The sequence below is a fragment of the Pelodiscus sinensis genome, chromosome 4, assembly GCF_049634645.1.
Source record: "Pelodiscus sinensis isolate JC-2024 chromosome 4, ASM4963464v1, whole genome shotgun sequence".
In the NCBI taxonomy this organism is placed as follows: domain Eukaryota; kingdom Metazoa; phylum Chordata; order Testudines; family Trionychidae; genus Pelodiscus; species Pelodiscus sinensis.
In genome coordinates this window covers 69,773,621-69,794,163 of record NC_134714.1, presented here as the reverse complement: position 1 = coordinate 69,794,163, position 20,543 = coordinate 69,773,621, and the positions used below count along the sequence as shown (strand labels likewise).

Here is a 20,543-nt window from a genome sequence, read left to right as displayed (position 1 = left end):
AGCACCACAGACAGGCTGGAGTGTGCCCCTGATCCCAGTTAAGCAGTTAACTGGTTAAATGTAATGTTTAACCAGTTATCCGGTATTTTATATCCCTGCTTCATGGAGGAGGAAGCTGATCAATGCACAGAACAAGTTCAGAGAGGAAGGAGGAACTTTTTTAGAACTCCTTCTCTGGTGTACCCTCCACTAGCACAATGACAAAGAGAGCAGTACTAGCACTGATAGCTACTTTCATAGTCCCACTATGATAAAAGATATTCTGGCTGAATTGATTAACTTATGGAATTCCTACTATGGGATATAACTGAAGTAAATAGCACAAAAATGCTTCCTTAGAATTAGACACAGGAGTAAGAATAACATTTGTACATTCAGGAGCTAGGCTAAAATTATAAGGGTTCTTATGCTTCAGGGCAAAAACTGAATGACCACCTGATGGGTGGTATCTAAAAAGGTGTAACAAGGAGGAGGGAGAAAACGTGTTCTTCCTGGCCTCTGAGGATAGAACAAGAAGCAATGGGCTTAAACTGCAGCAAGGGAGGTTTAGGTTGGACATTAAGAAAAAGTTCCTAACTGTAAGGCTGGTTAAACACTGGAATAAATTGCTTAGGGTGGTTATAGAATCTCCATCTCTGGAGACATTTGAGAGTAGGTTAGATAAATGTCTATCAGGGATGGTCTAGACTGTACTGGGTCCTGTCATGAGGCCAGGGGACTGGACTAGACTCAATGACCTCTCCAGACCCCTTCCAACCCTAGTATTCTATGATTCTATGAGGTCAGGAAGAACTGCCACCATAGTCAGCTGTAAGATTTTTTTTGCCAGAATTCCAGATTTAATATCTCATAAGTCTCTCTCAGTTCAGCAATAGTTGTGTTCCTAACTAAGTAGCTGAGGGTACATCTACACTGCAGAGGAAGATCGAAGCTGCCGATCTTCCAGGGTTCGAATTAGTGGTCAAGTTAAGATAGCTAATTTGAATTGAGGAGGCGCTCCTGTCAATGCCAGTAACCCTTACTTCACAAGGAGTAAGGGAAGTCAAAGGACAGTGTTCTTCCTTCAACTTTCTGCAGTGCAGACAGTGCCAAAAGCCAAGTTAAGATACTTCAAGTTAAGCTACTAATCAATTAACATAGCTGAAGTTGCATAGCTTTATTTGACTTTGTCCTGCAGTATAGACAGTGTAGAGAGGTCCCTCAGTGTAGAGAGGTAGGTCTCTCTTCTTCAGCTGATCTGCCTTAAGATCTGTGCCAGAGTACCAAAATATGGATAACATCCAAGGCAGAGAACTCAGCAATGTAACTATGAAGTTTTATACACACTGAAAAGAGTATTTCTAAATCATCCTCTTATAAGCTCCCTACAATGAATGATCAAATTACACAACTGAAGCCTGAATGCTTGTATTATAAAAGTCTAACTCTACCCAGATTAAAAAAAAAGTTGAGCATTAAGGAACAAGAGATGCAGTGAAGTAATATGCTGGTGTTAAAGGTGTGTGCCATAACCCAAGAGATCTAGGTTCAATTTAGATTTTATAGCCAATCTAATCTAAGAAGCAGTCAGTCAGGAGCTCTTTTCCGATATGAAACTACAATAAATTAAATGCCACTGCCAGAAACCAGGCAAATTAGGAGCAGCACTAGAAAGGTATGAGTCCATTATAAAACCCCTTTCTCTGTCATTAGAACAAAAATAAATCATTAGTACTATATATTTTAGAATAAATAGTCCCCAAGAGCTTTATAGAACATATTTCACCCTATCTGAAATGTGGAAACTTGTGACAGCTCACAAGAATGCTGCAAATCAATTTAGAACGAGAAATGAAGAATATGGAATCCAACTGTACATAATAGGAAAACAGAATGTCTAACTGGAACTTAGCACACAGTGGTAATATCCCTACTCTCATTTAAAGTGCCTTGGGATCTTTAATGACCCCAAACAGTTAGGACTTCAATTTTGTGTCTCATCAAATCATGGCATCTATACTACATCAGCACCCTCTAATATACAGGCAGTCCCCGAGTTACGTGGATCCGACTTATGTCGGATCCCTACATACGAATGGGGCTTTTCTCGCCGCGGAGGACGGGGGCGGCGGGACCGCCCAGACGCACCGCGGTCCTGCCGCCCACGTCCTCCGTGGTGAGAAATCTGCTCCGCGTCTCCCTGGTCTGCTGGGGATGGGGGGCGCACCAGGCGTTCTCCGCGGCGAGAAAAGCCGCTCCAGCAGACCAGGGAGACGCGGAGCACAGCCGCGGAGGACGCGGGCTGTGGGACCGGCGCGTCTCGGTGGTCCCGCCGCCCGCGTCTGCCTGGTCTGCTGGGGGGGGGGGGGGACCGCACCAACACGGCAGGACCACCCGCATCCTCCGCGGCGAGAAAAGCCTGGTCGGGGGGGGGGGAACACTAGCTAGCTCCTGGGCACTACTGGACCAACACGGCAGCACCCCAGCTGCTCTGCCCCAGGCGTCCCCAAGTCAGCCGCTGCTGAAACTGACCAGCGGCTGACTACAGGAAGCCCGAGGCAGAGCTGCTCTGCCTCGGGCTTCCTGTAGGCAGCTGCTGGTCAGTTTCAACAGAGGCTGAATCTGGATGCCAGTTCCGACTTACATACAAATTCAACTTAAGAACAAACCATCGTACAAATTCAACTTAAGAACAAACCTACAGTCCCTATCTTGTACGTAACCCAGGGACTGCCTGTAACGAGGTTCAGTACTGACTCAGGATGAAATGTCATCCATTGACTCACCAACACTATTAGTAGTGGTAGGCAGTTTCTTTCCTGGGAGGACTCCCACTCATGTATTTACTAGAAGACCCTATTTAATATGTCCCAGCTGAGAAGCTCAGAGTACAAAGTGGTGAGGATGTGGAATAAAAATGGCATTATGCAAATATCAACGTGAATGTTCCCCTTACCCTAATCAGTGGAAATCAGAAATTTCCAATTAGCATGAAATTTAATTTGCACTAATCAGCCCCAGACAAGCACAAAATTAGTATTATGTTTAACTAATTAAACTGAGAACCTTATGTAAAGCATATAATAAATATAGGACATGGTAGTTGTTAGCATGCATACTAATTGCCCATGGCAAAATGTACTGCAAAGCAGCACTTTCTCATTGCACTATTAGTATTTTGCCACAAGAGGGCAATCCCCTGCTTTTATCAGAGTGCAGAGTGACAAGTCTCAGGGGGTAGCCGTGTTAGTTTGAATCTGCAAAAACAGAAAATAGATTTATTTGAGCATAAGCTTTCATGGGTAAACCCACTTCATCAGATGCACTGGAGTGGAAATTACACACACACACACACACACACACACACACACACACACACGCTACGTCTAGACTACATCCCTTTTTCGGAAAAGGGATGTAAATTAGACGTATCACAATTGCTAATGAAGCGGGGATTTAAATCTCCCGCGCTTCATTAGCATAAAAATGGCTGCCGCTTTTTTTCGGCACGGAGCTTTGTAGGAGAAAAGCGCCATTCTAGACGCTGATCTTTCGAAAAATAAAGCCTTTTCCGAAAGATTCCTTGTCCCTCTTGAAATAAGGGATAAGAGATCTTTCGGAAAAGGCTTTATTTTTCGAAAGACCAGCATCTAGACTGGCGCTTTTCTCCAACAAAGCTCCGTGCCAAAAAAAAGCGGCAGCCATTTTTATGCTAATTAAGCGCGGGAGATTTAAATCCCCGCTTCATTAGCAATTGCGATACGTCTAATTTACACCTCTTTTCCGAAAAAGGGATGTAGTCTAGACGTAGCTACAGAGTAAATCAAAAGAAGGGAGTTATTTATCAAGTGTAACTAGGCCAGTACAGTTAGGATGGATGCAGCTCACTTCCAGCTGATGGAGACGTATGAATACCAGGAGAGGGAAAACTGCTTTTTTAGTCAAGTATCAGAGGGGTAGCCGTGTTAGTCTGAATCTGCAAAAGCAGCGAGGAATCCTGTGGCACCTTATAGACTAACTGAAGTGTAGGAGCATAAGCTTTCGTGGGCAAAGACCCACTTTGTCAGATGCATGTACATCTCCTCACCGCTTTTGCTTCTGTAGTGAGATTGCAGGGCACCATTTGGGGCAGCACTCAAAAATGGCAAGATACAACATACTCTAAGATCTAAAGCCTCTACATTTAGGGTAAGTCTACACAGCAGTGTTATTTCAGAATAAATTGACATTCTTCCAAAATAACATAGTCACCGTTTACACTACAAGCAGTTATTTCGACATAATATCGAAATAATGGAGAGCTGGAGGACTTGTTACTCCGACTCCAATAACCCTCATTTTATGAGGATTTCCTGCTGTAAAGACAGAGCAAAAAGCTGAAATAAGCTATTTCGACTTAAGCTACACAACTGATGTAGCTGAAGTTGCATAGCTTATTTTGGCTTTACCCCTGCTGTGTAGACGTGCCCTTATTCATCCAACTATCTAAAATTAGGGCTGTGAAGCAATTAAAAAATTTAATTGTGTGATTAATTGCATGTGCCTCCCCTTTGAATAAGAGCACGTCTTCACATCTGGAGTCCCCAGCTGACCCCAGACTCCATGCAGCACTGCCCCTTGGAAGCGCTGCTTCCAAGCGCCATGTTGCAAAGCCCCTTTGAAGTGCTGCTCCGGCGCTTCAAAGGGGCTTTGCAACGCCCAGCTGATCCTTGGCTTCTAATGCATTGCTTCTCTAAAGCGCCAAAACAGCACTTCAAAATGGCAGCGCAAACGGAACCAGGGATCAGCTGGAGTGCCCAGATGATCCCCGGATCTGCGTTGCAAAGCCCCTGGAAGTGCTGCTCTGGCACTTCAAAGGAGTTTGCAACAGCGGAGCCCCTTTGAGGCACTGGAGCGGCACTTCAAAGGGGCAGTGCAGCATTAACGCCTGCGATTAACGTGTTAAAAAATTAACACGTTAATCCTGTGCTGCATTAATCGCAGGCGTTAATGCAGGTCAATTGACAGCCCTATCTAAAAGCAAAATGAGATTTAAGGCTACGTAAAATCCAAGGAAAATTGTGTTGTCAACACAGAGCAGAAACTGAGCAGACAAAAAAGCACCAACATTGTCATTAAAGGGAAAAGCTGCATGAGCCCTTACCTTGTGTAGGAGACTGTCTTTGCTGCTTTCGAATTATGAAAAGGATGGGCTCTTGAGCATGAAGGAGGATATATTCCACTCCAGTCATTTGACTAAAAGACAAGTGACCAGAATAAATAAATATATTCATCTGAAAGATAAAGATATAGGATGTGAAAGCCCACCAAAACAACAATCACAGGGGCTGAAGGGTCGCAAGCTCTTGTACACTGAACATTAAACACATTAGGATTTTCAAAGATAAATAGAAAAACCTAGCCAGTGGCACTACAACAATTTTTAAGGGCAAGGATGCTAAGCTGTGACCCTTATACCCCTGTCTGTACCTCAAACCACCCAGGCTGGGCCACAGCTGGGGGCAGCTACGCAGCGGGAGAGAGGCTGGTAGTGGAGCCAGTGGCTAGAACCTCAGAGCCAGCAGCCAGGGTGCCGAGGTCAACGGTAGAGCCCCTGGGTGAGGAGCCAGTAATGGAGAAAATGGGTGGCAAATCTGGGGCTCCTATAGCACCCCCACACCTCTATTTCTCATGCCTATGAATCTGGCTTTGTGCTCATGGTGCATTAAGAAATCTCAGAATCAACCTTTTGGCAAACAGGTAGGCACAAGAAATAAATGGCAGAAAAAATGGAACATATAGCTACAGATATTATTTACATATGTAAGTGAGAGACCAACCCCACTGAACAGAATGTATGCAGGCAGTGTGAAAGCTCGTCCTTCCCCTCTCTCCCCCCAACACCAGATGCACACAGCTTTAACCCATCTACATTGTCGCCAGGCTGCTACCCAATTCCTAAGTCCCCAAGTTGTTCCATCAATGCACCTTACTCCTGCTAAAACCCCACATCCAAGAAAGCCCATTGCATGCTGTGATACTAATAAATGGCCACTTCACTTGTAATAAGAACTACCTATCCATTCATTTCTCCTGGGACCCAAATTAAAAATCATACTTCCCATGCTCAATCTTCCCACAGTGGACTATTTGAATCACGACACCTCATTCATTTTGGCAGGAACCACAAGTGAAGTAATAATATATACACTCTTATTTACAATTCTGTGGCAAAGCAAAAAGTGTCCAACTACAGTAGATCCCATTCAAGAAACATTAAATTAATCTTCATCTCATTACAAAATTAACCTGAGCCACTGCCTGCAGACATTTTCATTGTTTTTATCCTGGTCTGTAGCTGCTCTGGAGGGAGGTGCTTTCTAGCTAATTAGCTTTTTTAACATTTCTGTAAAGCTGCAATCTCAGGTGTACTCAAAATCCTATCTGCAGTACTTCACAGGAAGCATCACAGGAAGCAGGAGACTATAAATCGCTTCTGGTATCTGAAAAAGGACAGGATTCATCTGCAAGTGGCTGAGCAAATCAACCTTAAAAGAAGAAAAGAGACAGGGAACAGAGAAGTAGGATCGTAGCTTTCCCTATACTCTTCAATTCAACTGGTGTAACAACCTTTAGAGGAAAAGACGAAGAACTCCAGCCTAGTCAGAAATTTTTCAGGTTAACTCAGCATTCCTTATAGTAACTCACTGCAAGTGCTCCAAGGTCAGTCGTTGCATTTTGACTACTTCATTGTTACATGTTCGGTCATAGAACGGGTTACTTCGCTCTGAGAAGTAGTCTAATACACTTCCGTTGTTTAATATAGGAATCCAGGAACTGTCAACCCAGGAAATTCCCAGGAGGTTATCTGGGAAGAAAAACCTAAAATTAGCACCAAAACAATTAGTACAATTATAAATTCTTACTAATTAAAGACCTACCAATTAGAGCACTTAAAAACACCCAAATTTCCCTAAAATTCAAAATTGACACAAAATATCAAATTTTCCTCCTCAGAGGGAAACAAGACATATTATTTAGGAATAATTCTGTACACATATTATTGATACATTGTCTTGGCTATTACATAAAGGTATGGCAGTAATACCGACACCTTTATTTCTCAGGAATGCCAGCACAGAAAAATAATTAACACTAGCAGTCATACTGTACATAGTTTAGATTAAGAAAAGCAACATTTGCCAAGTAGAACGGGCAAACTAAGTACGACCTTCACCTTGAAAGTGAAAGAAAACCTAGTAAGTAAGGGAAAGCCAGCATTAAATGCCAGACCAAATAAACCTGTGGAGAAGGGAAATGCAGGACAATGTAGCACTTTAAAGACTAACAAGATGGTTTATTAGATGATGAGCTTTCGTGGGCCAGACCCACTTCCTCAGATCAAATAGTGGAAGAAAATAGTCACAACCATATATACCAAAGGATACAATTAAAAAAATGAACACATATGAAAAGGACAAATCACATTTCAGAACAGGAGGGGGATGCGGGGGGGGGGGGGGGGGAGGAAGGAAGGTAAGTGTCTGTGAATTGATGATATTAGAGGTGGGGAGAGTGGGATGTTTGTGAGTTAATGGTATTAGAGGTGATAATTGGGGAAGCTATCTTGGTAATGGGTAAGATAGTTCGAGTGTTTGTTCATTCCTTTTTGGAGAGTGTCGAATTTTAACATGAATGACAGTTCAGAGGATTCCCTTTCAAGTGCAGATGTAAAAGGTCTTTGTAGCAGAATGCAGGTGGTTAAGTCATTGAGAGAGTGTCCTTTCTGGTTAAAATGGCAAGAAACTGTATTTTCTTTGTGATCTTGTGTGGAGAAGGGAGATACTGAAACCAAGTGGTAAGTGTGCTAACATTTACTAGACTCTCCTCTCATGGCTACATGAAATTTAAAAGGTCTAGAAATTCAATAATTTTAAGCCATAGTGGCAATAATAGCCAAATGCTTGAAGAATAGGAAATACAATGATAAAGCATCAGGTTTTACTCTGAAAAAAGAAAGATGGCATGGGTGAAAAAATGACTGAAACTGCACACAGGACTGAAGTTTCAGTCACTTTTCCACCCAGTCTATGAATGTAATGGCCCTGCTCCTGCATTTTTTCCAAACCCTAAGCTCCTACTACAGTTATATTGTAGAGCATGTACTTCTGTTGACATTTTCAATGTACAAAGAATGCAAGATTCAAACCCAAAATGTGATTGAATATATTATGAATCTTTTATTAAGTGAATCTAGGAGCTCAGCAAACCATGATTAATACAACATAAATGAATAATGCATTTTTGCATTGTCAGTCTCAGAGCTGCCAGCATATTTTTACATAACATGGAAAAAATGAGGTTTTCATTTTATTTCACATACACTGTTTCCCCTCATCATAAAATGAGGAGATGCTCCAGTATTAAAGGCATTTTATTTTTTAATATTTATATTGCAGTAATACCCATTAAACACTTTCTAACTATATATCACAAATTATTTATCTCAATGAAAAAAAGGACCCAAACCTCTTGTTCATATTCTTGGCAGGACATGTGCTCATTTAGTATTTCAACTAGCATGAAAAAAAAATCTCATGTGTGTCACAAGAACAAGTGTGTTTCTACAGAAGTTTCTCCCAGGTGGGGCTGGAACTTCACAGTAAATATGCCATAAAATTGAATGTAAAGTTCCAACTAGAGGACCAGAGATGTTAAGTAGCATTTAATTAGCTAATCAAGTAGTCAATGGAATTTCCATCTGATTAATCTATAGGGATGGATGCTCGCTACCCCTACTGCGGCTTTGCAGTTTAAATGTAGCATCCCAGCTCCTACTACATTGAAACTGCGGAGCCATAGTGTGGTTAGCTCCTGGATACTGCGCAAGCTAGGACTGAGCAGTTACAGCTCACCCCAACTCCAGGACCACTGTGCCTTTGCCTTTTAAATGTAGTTAGAGCTGCCTGGTTCTTATTACATTTAAAAGGCAGGTCTGCAGCAGGGGACCTAGCACGAGCTGGGACTGCTTCAGTCCCGGCTCACGCCAGGTCCCCAACTGCTGCGCCTCTGCTTTTTAAATGAAGCAAGAGCTGCCTCACTCTTACTAGATTTAAAAGGCAGAGGCACAGCGGTCCCAGAACCAGCACGAGTCAGGACTGCTCAATCCCAGACTCCTCCGCCCCTCCCCCTGTGGAGATGGTGCTAAGGGGAACCAAAGCCAGCTTCTCCAACACTGGCTCCTGCTCCCTGCCTTGCTGCCTCTGATACAAAGGTGGGAGGGGGAGGGGGGAAAGACAGACATGTAGTTGAGTAGTGACTTGACTACCCAATAAACCTAAGCTTATTGGGTAACCAACTACTGACTAGTCGCTTACATCCCTATACAGGACTAGACTATTATTGGCTACTACTTCCAAGTAGTGCATTTATTATTGCTTTTATAATACACAAGAGACAGTCCTCTAGGAAAAAGCACAATCCTGATACTATATATCAATTGCTCCTCTTCAGAAGGCACAAGCTGTATTTTTGTTGTGAAAAAAATGTACTATTATTCCCAGTTCTTTCAAAAAAGGCATCTTATTCAATGCATTTAAATGAAGTTTAAATAATATCCTCATCTCAGCCACCAAATGTCTACCTTCAGAGCTGAATGTGAGACAGAGAATCAAAATTAAGGGACACAGAAGTCCATGGCAGTATGGTAAGCTTTAAAAAAAAAAAAAAAAAAAAAGGTGTCTTAATCTTCCTTCCTTAACTCTGCTGCCACCTCTTTTTCAACACCACCAGTGCTTTTCGGTTGCATCTACACAGCACCCTACAGTCAAAATAAGATACGCAATTTGCACTACGCAAAATTGCGTATCTTATTTTGATTCTATTTTAAAATAGCTTATTTTTAAATTTGGTGCATCTACACAGCACCAAATTTCAAAATAACGCCCTATTTTGAGACATCCCTTAACCCTCATGAAACAAAGTTACAAGGATGCCAAAAAAGCACACCCATTTTATTTCGATAAATATTTCGAAATAATGGGCGGCTTGTTAAGACATGGGGTAGCTATTTCGGGATACCTTTGGTATCCCGAAATAGCTGTGCAGTGTAGGCGTACTCTTAGTGACCAGCTCTATAGCCTGTGGCTTGTTTTCAACTCCACCTTCCTTCCAGACATCTAAATCATGCCACTTCTTCCTCCATACAGTAACAAGATACATCCTTTTCTCTCTGTCCACAGAATTAACATGCTCATCCTGGCTCCTCTGGTTTTCCTGATACTTATGTTGCTTCACACACATGCAGCCAAACTACTATTAAGATCATCTGCCCAGCCCATCGTTTTGGCCTTGTCACCCTGTTCAGTCATTCCATTGGCTCCCATTTTTCTATGTCTTCAAATGCACATTTCTAATCTTGACACTCAAGGTCCTTCACAACCTAGCTTCTCCTTTTTAAACATTATGCTATTTTACCTTGCCATGCCATAACCTCACAATTACAGACCAGTAAGTCCAAGGTCCGTACCGGGTAAATTAGTGAGAACTACAGTAAAGTACAGAATTGTCAGACATACAGATGAACATAATTTGTTGGGAGAAAAAAGTCAACATGATTTCTGTAAAATCATGCATTACTAATCTACTAGCATTCTTTGACAGGCTCAACAAGCATGTAGACAAAGGAAGGTCCAGTAGATATAGTGTACTTAGATTTTCAGAAAGCCTTTGACAAGGTCCCTCACCGTGGCTCTTAAGTAAAGTAAATTGTCATGGTATAAGAGGAAGGTCTCATGGACCGATAACTTGTTGAAAGTCAGGAAACAAAGGGTAGGAATAAATAGTCAGTTTTCAGAATGGAGAGAGGTAACAAATGGTGTCCCCCAAGCGTCTGTACTGGGACCAATCCTATTCAACATATTCATAAATGATGTGGAGAAAGGGGTAAACAGTGAGGTGTCAAAATTTGTAGATGTTAATAACTGGTCAAGATAGTTAAAGCCAAAACAGACTGTGAAGAGCTTCAAAAGAATCTCACAAAACAGGGTGACTGGACAACAACACAGCAAATGAATTTTAATGATGATAAATGCAAAGTAATGCATATTGGAAAACATAATCCCAAATTATGTAAAAAATGATGGGGATTAAATTACCACTAGACTAGAGAAAGATCTTGGGAGTCACTGTGGATAGCTCTCTGAAAACATCCACTCAATGTTCAGCAGAAGTCAAAAAAGCAAATAGTATGTTAGGAATCATAAAAAAAGGGATAGAGAATAAGACAGAAAATATCTTATTGCCTCTGTATAAATCCATGGTATGCCCATATCTTGAATACTGCATACAGAAGTGGTCACCTCATCTCAAAAAAGACACCATAGCATTGGAAAAAGTTCAGAAAAGGGCAACAAAAATAATTAGAGGTTGGAATGGCTTCCATATGAAGAAAGATAAAAAAAACTTGGACTTTTCATCTTAGAAAAGAGAAGTCTATGAGAGGTCTATAAAATCATGACTGGTGTAGAGAAAGTGAATAAGGAAAAGCTATTTACAGGTTCCCTTAACATCAGAAAAAGGGATCACCAAATGAAATTAATAGGTAGCAGCTTTAAAACAAACAAAAGGATGTTTTTCTTCACTTAAGGCACAGTCAGCCTGTGGAACTCCTTGCCAGAGGATGCTGCGGAGACCTCTGGACATTAATAGGTTAAAAAAAAAGACCTAAATAAATTCATGGAAGAAAGGACCATAAATGCTTATTAGCAAGTATGGATAGGAAGGGTGTCCCTAGCCTCTGTTTGTCAGAGGCTGGGAATGGGTGATAGCGAGGGATCACTTGGGCTGTGTCTAGATTATAAATGTATTAGGCTATTAGAACATAAGCATTTGTAAACTAAGGCTGTGTCTAAACTATATCCCTTTCTCGAAAAAGGGATGTAAATTAGAAACTACAAAATTGCAAATGAAGCCGGGATTTAAATTTCCTGTGCTTCATTTGCATAATGGTGGCCGCTTTTTTCAAAACGGGGCTTTTCAAAAGAAAAACAGCCATTTAGATGAGGATCGATCAAAAATAAAATCCTTTTTCGAAAGATCCTGTACTCGGACACAGGATCTTTTGAAAAAGGGTTTTATTTTTGATCAATCCCCGTCTAAACGGTTGTTTTTCTTTTGAAAAGCTCCGTTTTGAAAAAAACACAGCCGCCATTATGCAAATGAAGCATGGGAAATTTAAATCACGGTTTCATTTGCAATTTCGAAGTGTCTAATTTACATCCCTTTTTCAAGAAAAGGAATGTAATCTAGACAGCGTTGATGATTACCTATTCTGTTCACTCCCTCTGGGGGAGCTAGCATCGGCCACTGTTGGAAGACAGTATACTGGGCTAGATGGACATTTGGTCTGACCCAGTATGGCTCTTCTTATGTTCCAGCCTCACCATACCATCACCATCCCAGACTCAATCACCAGTCTGCTTTTTCCACAAATACCTCTGCAGTTTCTTTTATACTAATCCATACCTAATTTATTAAGCCACTACCCTCTCCTCCAAATTCCTTCCCTATGCTTATCTCTACCATACTATTAAAAAAATATTGTTCATCAGTCTCTCAAGAAATGTGAGTCCTACCAATTAACATTTCTCATCTAAGCACCTATATAAGGAATAAGGGAAATGCAGTGAACATGGTATACCTAGACTTTAGTAAGGCATTTCACACAGTCTCGCATGACCACCTTATCAATCAACTAGGGAAATGCAAACGAGATGGGGCTACTATAAGGTGGGTGCACAACTGGCTGGATAACCATTGTCAGAGAGCAGTTATTAAGGTTTCATAAACATGCTGTAAGGGCATAACAAGTGGACTTCCACAGGGGTCTGTTTCAGGACCGTCTCAGTTCAATATCTTCATCAATAATTAAATGATGGCATAAGGAATATGCTTATTAAGTTTGCAAATGATACCAAGCTGGGAGGGGTTGCAAGTCTTTGGAGGATATTCAAAATGACATAGACAAATTAGAGAAATGGTTCACATCCAAAGTATTCCACTTAGGAAGGAACAATCAGTTTCACACATACAGAACAGGAAATGACGGTCTAGGAAGGAGTACTGCTGAAAGGGATTTAGGGGTCAAAGTGGAAGACAAGTTAAACATGAATCAACAGTGTGACACTATTGCAAAAAAAGAAAACATGATTCAGGGATGCATTAACAGGAGTATTATGAGCAAGACACGAGAAGTCATTCTTTTGCTCTACTCTGCACTAATTAGGCCTCAGTTGGAGTATTGTGTCTAGTTCTGGGCACCACATTTCAAGAAAGGTGGAGAAATCGGAGAAGGTCCAGAGAAGAGCAACAAAAATGATTAAAAATCTAGAGAACATGACCTATGAGGAAAGACTGAAAGAATTGGGCATGTTTAGTTTAGAAAAGAGAAGACTTAAAGGGGACATGATAGCAGTTTTCAAGTATCTAAAAGGGTATTACAAGGAGAAGGTAGGGATGTAAGCAACTAATCAACTAGTTGCTTCCGCCTCTCCTTGCTGCCTCTATCAGAAAGAGGCAGCAAGGAAGGGGGAGAGGAGAGACTACTGGGGGGAGCTGGCTTAAAAGATGGTTCTCCCCAGCTCCAGGTCCATGGGAGGCGTCAGGGTTAGAGGTGCAGCGGGCAGCGTTCCACCTCTGAGGCGCTTCCTACATTTCAAAGCAGAAGCACTCTTATCGACTAATTCCATAGTCGATAGAGATTCCATTGACTATTCTATTAGTTGATTCATCTAATTTTAACATCCCTGGGAGGTGGGAGAAAAATTGTTCTCCTTCGCCTGATGATGGGACAAGAAGCAATGGGCTTAAATTGCAGCAAAGGAGGTTTAGGTTGAACTTTAGGAAAAACTTCCTAATGGTCAGGGTGGTTAAACACTGGAAAAAATCGCCCAGCAGGGTTGTGGACTCTCCATCACTGGAGATATTCAAGGGCAGGTTAGACACACACCTGTCAGGGATGATATAGACGGTGCGTGGTCCTGCCGTGAAGGCAGGGGACTGGACTTGATGACCTCTCAAGGTCCCTTCCAATTCTAGGAGTCTATGATCCTATAATCACTCTCACTGGCCATCTATGTGCTTCCCTTATGTGATACAGCCTGTCTTTAATTACTCTGCATGCTCTTTGGGCAGGCACGTTCTTATAGTCTAAGTTTGCATAGCACTCAATACAATGGGCCCTTGCACTTTTACCCTCTGCACACTACAGGGTTGATCTCTATGGTCCAGACTTCTGTGGTACAGCATCCCCAGGGTGCTCATGGGGAAAAGCTTCCCCTCCTGCCCTCTCTCACCAACTCCTCCTTTGCCTTCCCAGAGCTTCTGAGTGCCGCAAGCTCAGGGAAGGAGGAGGGAGCGACAGAGAGAAGTGGAGACGAGGAAAGCTTGGGGGAAGAGGCACAGTGCCTGCACAGCCAGTGGCAGAATCTGGGAGCACAGCACAGCACAGCTGCCATGGGTTCAGTGTGCTTTTGCAGGGCTGAGCTCCTAGCCCTCAGTCATGGGACTCTGCATCCAGCCTTCCTCTTCCCCACCCCCCAATCCTTGCTCCATGACAGCCTCTCTGCTGCTGCAGAAGTGAAGCTCAACATGCAGTTACAGCAGAGGGGCTAGCATTGACCTCCCCAAGTCTAACAGATTCTCTGGTGTGGGACTGGTCAGACCCTTAGGGTGGCAGACCAGTGAGGCACAATCTGTACTATAAAACAAGTAATAATAGACAGAAGTAAGATACATTTCTTGAATGTTAATCACATTCCCTGTCTTGTTTTAAAAAGAAACATAAGAAATGTAGGGCTGGAAAGCACATCGATCTACTCTATATAGGTTTTCATAAGTGATAGGCTTATCACGGCAATATCTGAGTACCTTTCAACAATGCATTAAGCAATGTGACTGTGATTACACATGTCACAGTTGTTTGTTCTCTCATCCTCTCTCCATAAGGAGAAGCATCTGCAGTGAAGTGTCTTGTTGTGGTGTTTTTTTAAATGTTTAATAAATATACCTGCTGTGATGTGTTTATATTAGAGAAGGCAAATCAAAGAAACATCACTTGCATTTGGAGCTGAAAGTGGTGAGATTTGTGATAGTTCTGGGGGAGTTCATTCCACAGTCCTGGACTATGCCCACAGATGGTTCTCTCTCTTGCACAGATGAGTGGCACTGTTATTGTAGAGAGGTCCATCTAGACAAAGGAGCTTTAGATGGTTTTTATGTATCCTGGGCCCAGTCAATGGAGTGCTCTGAAAATAAAGACGAAGGACTTGAACATGATTCAGAATTCTATGGGAAGTTAGTGTAGAGAGTCAAAGGACAGGGGTGATGTGCTCATGATAGCTGAGGAGAAGTGCTGCAGCATTTTATATTGGTTGAAATTTCTTAATTGCTAACACTTCCTGCCCAAGTACACTGCATTGCTGCAGCTCAGCCAAGAAGTGACAAAGACATGAGAAAGACCAGATCTTCATCTGTATGGATGGGACAATCTCCCCTAGCTGACCAGAAATGATAAAAAGCATTACATATGGCTGTTGCTATGCAAGAAGTCAGCAACTGCAAGGAATTCAAGAGTACCCCTAGACTAGACAGGAGTGACCAATTGTGAATGTGACCCCTGAACCAAAGGGAGACTGCAGTATGGCTGCAAATTCTTCAAAATACTTTCTTCTGTCCACCAGAAAGAACTCTGTTTTGCTCAGGTTGAACTTCAGCAGTTCTTCATCTATGGGCTGATATCAAGTGCTATGACAGTTGGTGGTAAAGGTGCAGTCAAGAGGTCACCTACTCCTCCCTCCCATGCTGAGGCAGGACCAAGTATACCTAACACATGTTTGTCTAACCGGTTATTAACAATTTTAAACTATAGTGATTCCACAACCTCCCTTATAGTGCTTAACTATCCTTATGGTTAGAAACTTTTCTCTAATGTCCAACTTAAATATCCCTTGATGCAGACTGAGTCAATTATTTCTTGCTCTACTCATAGAGGACTAGGAGAAAAATTGATCACCATCCTCCTTATTACAAATATATATTTGATTTTGAACACAGTTCTTATGTCCCCCTCAGTCTTCTCTAGACTTAACATGCTCAATTTTTTCAATTTTCCTCAGAGGTTATTACTTTCTAAACCCTTTATTTTTTCTCCTCTGGACTCCTTCCAAATTGTTCACATCTTTCGTAAAGTGTGTTGCACAAAATTGGGCACAGTACTCCATCTGAATCCTCAATAGCATCAAGTAGAGTGGAATAATTACCTCCTGTGTCTATATATGATACTCCTGTTAACACATCCCACAATAACACTGCTTTTTTTCACAACAGCACTCCAGTGACTCATATTCAATTTGTGATGCCTGTACTTACCATATCTTTTTCTGCAGTTCTGCTGCCTAGCCAGTTATTCCCTATTCAGGATTCAGCACTTGTGATTCAAATTTGATGAGTCTATATACAGAGATGAGTACTTAAAAGTTAAAGATAATGCAAGCGGAGAGGTCAGCTCAACATGTTTTCTAAAACTTTAATGACAGCCAACAAGTCCTATAACGAGCATTTTTCACTGCTCTAAACAGGTTTGAAATACTGAGATTTCCTCCATCCGCTGAATGAAATCTGACAGACATTATAATAAATAGTGAAAAAGAAAATCAGATCTGCATGCTGTGGATCTTCATATTTCAAAATAGATTCTGCTCCTCTCACTTCACAAATTCTAGAACGTTCTACTTGGGGTGGAGAGAGAACCTTCCTTCTCTTACAGCTCCTATACGATGCTATTCCCACTTCTCCCAATGTATGTTGTAGCTAGAATGCAACAGTTTTGACAAATAGGGGAAAATGCTCTAAATACAAGCAAACACTTGATCTTACCTCCCTCACTAGTTCTTTCCTGAGGTAAGACTTCTCAAACAACAAAATGCTTTTCTACCGAATAGGACACTACAGAAGTACTTCAAGTGCCATGTAGCTTGCCATACAAGAGTTATTTGGCAGTCCTGTCTGCTTTGTTCTGCTGCATTTTCAACTAGAGTAAATTTGCCTGGTGTTTATTCCCATAATTTCTCATTTCCCATTGTTGCAGAGCAACATGCATTACAGGCAGTCCCCGGGTTATGTACAAGATAAGAACAAACCTACAGTCCCTAAGTTGAATCTGTATGTAAGTCGGAACTGGCGTCAGCCGCTGCTGAAACTGATCAGTTTCAACCGTGGCTGAATCTGGACGCCAGTTCTGACTTACATACAGATTCAACTTAAGAAACCCAGGCGTCCCCAAGTCAGCTGCTGCTGAAACTGATCAGCGGCTGATTCCAGGACGCCTGGGGCAGAGCAACTCTGCCTCGGGCTTCCTGTAGTCAGGTGCTGGTCAGTTTCAGCAGCGGCTGACTTGGGGACGCCTGGGGCAGAGCAGCTGGGGTGCTGCTGGGTTGGTCCGGAGCGGCACTGCGGGACCAACCCGGCAGCCCCCAGCTGCTCTACCCCAGGGGTAGGCAAGAAAAGCCTGGTCTGCTGGGGGGGGGCACTAGCTGCACCCTCCCCCCCCCAGCAGACCAGGGAGACGGGGAGCAGCTTTTCTCGCCCCGGAGGACGGGGGCGGCGGACCGCGGCGCATCTGGGCGTCCCGCCGCTCCCGTCCTCAGGGGCGAGAAAAGCCCTGTTCGTAACTGCGGATCCGACATAAGTCGGATCCGCGTAACTCGGGGATTGCCTGTACTTGTCCACATGGCAGCCAGTCTCCACATCACAGAGTTGGCTGAAATTCAACAAGCAGAGTGATTTCTGCATGTAATTAGGCACAATGCTGCAGTCCCTATATAGGCAAGATTCCTGCTGACCTCAGTGGGAGTCTTGTTTGCACAGGAATCATAAAAGTCAGGACAATAGCTTATAAGTCATTTTGGGATCTTTTGTGGTAGAAAGACTCTATATAATCAAAGATCAGTATTAGACTGAAGATTAAAAGCATTGTAAAAAGGTATGATTATATGGCCATTGCATACATCAAATAACTCCATACTAAAAGCATCAAAATGTAACATGGGGTAAAGGAACTTCTGGACTGTTACGTCTCTATATTTATTTATTTTGAGGAGAAGAGAATTCAGCTCAGAGGCGATTCAGAGGATTTTGAGAAGACAAATATACAGGCATAATGCAGGCCTCTCTCTGCCCCGGTAACAGGTTTGTTTCCCTGGAAGACATGACAATACCAAGACACACAGCAACAAGGGGCTGTCCCGTGAGACAGCAAGGGTGGCATTTCAGGAGCTAGCAGCACAGACGCACAAAGGGGCCCTGTGCTGAGGAGCCTCTTGTCTGGCACCCAGGGGCTCCAATGGCAAAGGGAGCCAGCAGGTTCTCACAGAACAACGGGCCCCCCCCCGGCACACGCACGCGCACACACCAGCCGGGCGGAGAGGAGCCGTCATGGCCAATGGGATTAACCCTTCACACGCCAGGCGGGGCGTAGTAACAGGGCTCGGCCCCCTCCCGACGCTGGGGACGGGTTCTACCGGGAAGGGGCAGCTCAAGGCCAGCGGGTGCCCTGTGGTTTGTACTTTACAGATGAGCCCTGGGGCTGAACAGCCCGAAGGACCCGGGACATCAGGGGCCGTCCCTGACGTGCTCGCCCACCTCGCCGACGAAGAGCGCCCAGCCACCATGGCCTCGGGGGCCCGTTATAACCGCCCCCTTCCCCATCGCCCGCTCGCTCAATCGCTTTCCAGTGACATCAACACGGAGCGGGGGCCGGTACCTCGGATGTCCACCGCCGCCATGATCCCCCGCCTAGCGCACTTCCGCCCCGCGCCGGGTTTCGCCCTCACGGCAGGAAACCATCGAGAGCAGGAAGTGCGGGAGAGCGCCGCTCGCCATAGAGCGCAGGAGGACTAGAGCGGCGGGAGGAGGGGGACCCAGCGCTAAGCCCGCTGATTTCAGAGGGAGGGTCTGAGCCCCACTGCAGGGGGGTCCCCAGGCCTGGTGTTAGACTTGTTGGAGTCCAGGTCCCACCGCCTGGGGCCAAAGCTAAAGATCTGAAGCCCTTGGGCTTCCGCTTTGACCCCAGCCCTGCTCCGGGTCAGTGGGGCTCAAGCCGGCTTAGGACTTGGCACTGGAGTCGTGTCGTAATTTTTGTAGCCAGAAGGGGATCACCGCGCAGTGAAGCGTGAGCGCGTCTGTTTTCTAGTGTCTGAGAGACTTGGGTCCAGCACCCATGGCAGGCGTGTGTATGTGCGCGCAAAATGCATCTCCCCGCCCCATGGTCCTCCAAGGAAAGATGAGACTGGGGCGGCGCATTGCCTCAGCCTCCCTCCTCTAACAGCCACGGGAAGGCTGGGACTGATTTCTCCCCTCGCGCCCCAGGAGTGTGGCCGGGGACGGGACTGTAGGGCCAGGGCAGCCACCAGCCCCCTCTCACGGCTCGCACCCGACAAACAGAAATTCCTGCGTACGTGTCTGCATGATTCGGTCCTTTTCCCTTCTCAGCAGGCTCCAAGCTTCCTGCTCGGGGAAAGATCCACCAAGCTAGAGGCTGCACTTAGTTGGTATCATCTGGAGTATTTCCCCCAGCCAAAGATGCTTTTTGTGTTACCCTGACCACTCAAGCATCATCAGGATCCCCCACCCCCCATCACAGATTGTCTTAAAAATCATGAAGTTTTCTAAAATTAACAAAATGAGATTCTCACTATTTGCTTGCTGGTGGTGATGTATGTAGTTCTCATGGTTCATGTTCACAAGCTCTCCACCACCAATACGTTCTTTTTCCAAAATGCAGAAAGCTAGAATTCTCACATAATGGTATGATTCTCAGAGCCAAGGTTTTAGGAAAAACATGATACATCACAACATTTGGGAAATAATTCTGAGAAAATAATAAATAATATTATTTGGGAAATATAATTTGGGAAATAATAAATCTGGCAAGGCTATTTGAATGGCCAGGGCAAGGGTCGTATCTGTCATCTTTGTGGGCCACATCTCCATGCTAAAGATTAAGTTGGCCACAGATACAACCCAAATGAATTTACAATGTAAAGAGGGTAGCTACCTGTACTTCAAAAAGAATATGACAGCCTGAAAAAGGCAAGACAAAGCTAGTTTTCAAGGGAGTGCTGTTGGTACTTAGCTAGTTAATCCTAGGGACTGTGTTTGCCTTCTGAGCATTCTGTTTGCCTTCTTGGGACCATGTTTTCCTTCTAGGCATTCCGTCTGCCTTCTGGGCAACAGAAGATCTGACTATATATATATATATATATATATATAGTACCTGGCACAATGGGGTTTTCACCTCAGTCACAGGCCAAGACAGGAATGCCTGCTTTCACCTTTTCCTCCCAAGCTAACAATATGCTCATATGGGTGTCATGAAGGCGAGCAACATTATGTACATGTGGCTTACTAGTCTTTGTGACTAACCATACCTTATCTCTCCCAGATCTGATGAAAATAAATGACCATTTCAAATTATGTTTCAGGGTAGCATAAGATTATACTGAGGGTATGCTGACACTGCAGCTAAA

At 43.6% G+C, this 20,543-nt stretch overlaps 1 protein-coding gene across 4 annotated transcripts in view; it reads right to left on the bottom strand.

Moving 5' to 3' along the window:
- The window catches only part of MED6 (mediator complex subunit 6), a 29,372-nt gene extending 10,471 nt beyond the window's left edge, over positions 1-18,901 (bottom strand). Inside the window, exons 1-4 of one of the 4 annotated variants that reach the window (XM_025188294.2) lie at positions 18,779-18,806; positions 16,387-16,467; positions 6,667-6,826; positions 5,123-5,252 (exon numbers count right to left, since the gene is read on the bottom strand). In XM_025188294.2, the coding sequence (XP_025044079.2) occupies positions 5,123-5,252 (130 nt within the window). In that variant the 5' untranslated portion in view covers positions 6,667-6,826; positions 16,387-16,467; positions 18,779-18,806. Of the gene's footprint in view, positions 1-5,122; positions 5,253-6,666; positions 6,827-15,077; positions 16,316-16,386; positions 16,468-18,657 lie in introns of those variants that run through there. The other 3 variants (XM_006130311.3, XM_025188293.2, XM_025188292.2) reach the window with 3 other exon arrangements.
- Between the last annotated feature and the right edge of the window lie 1,642 nt (positions 18,902-20,543).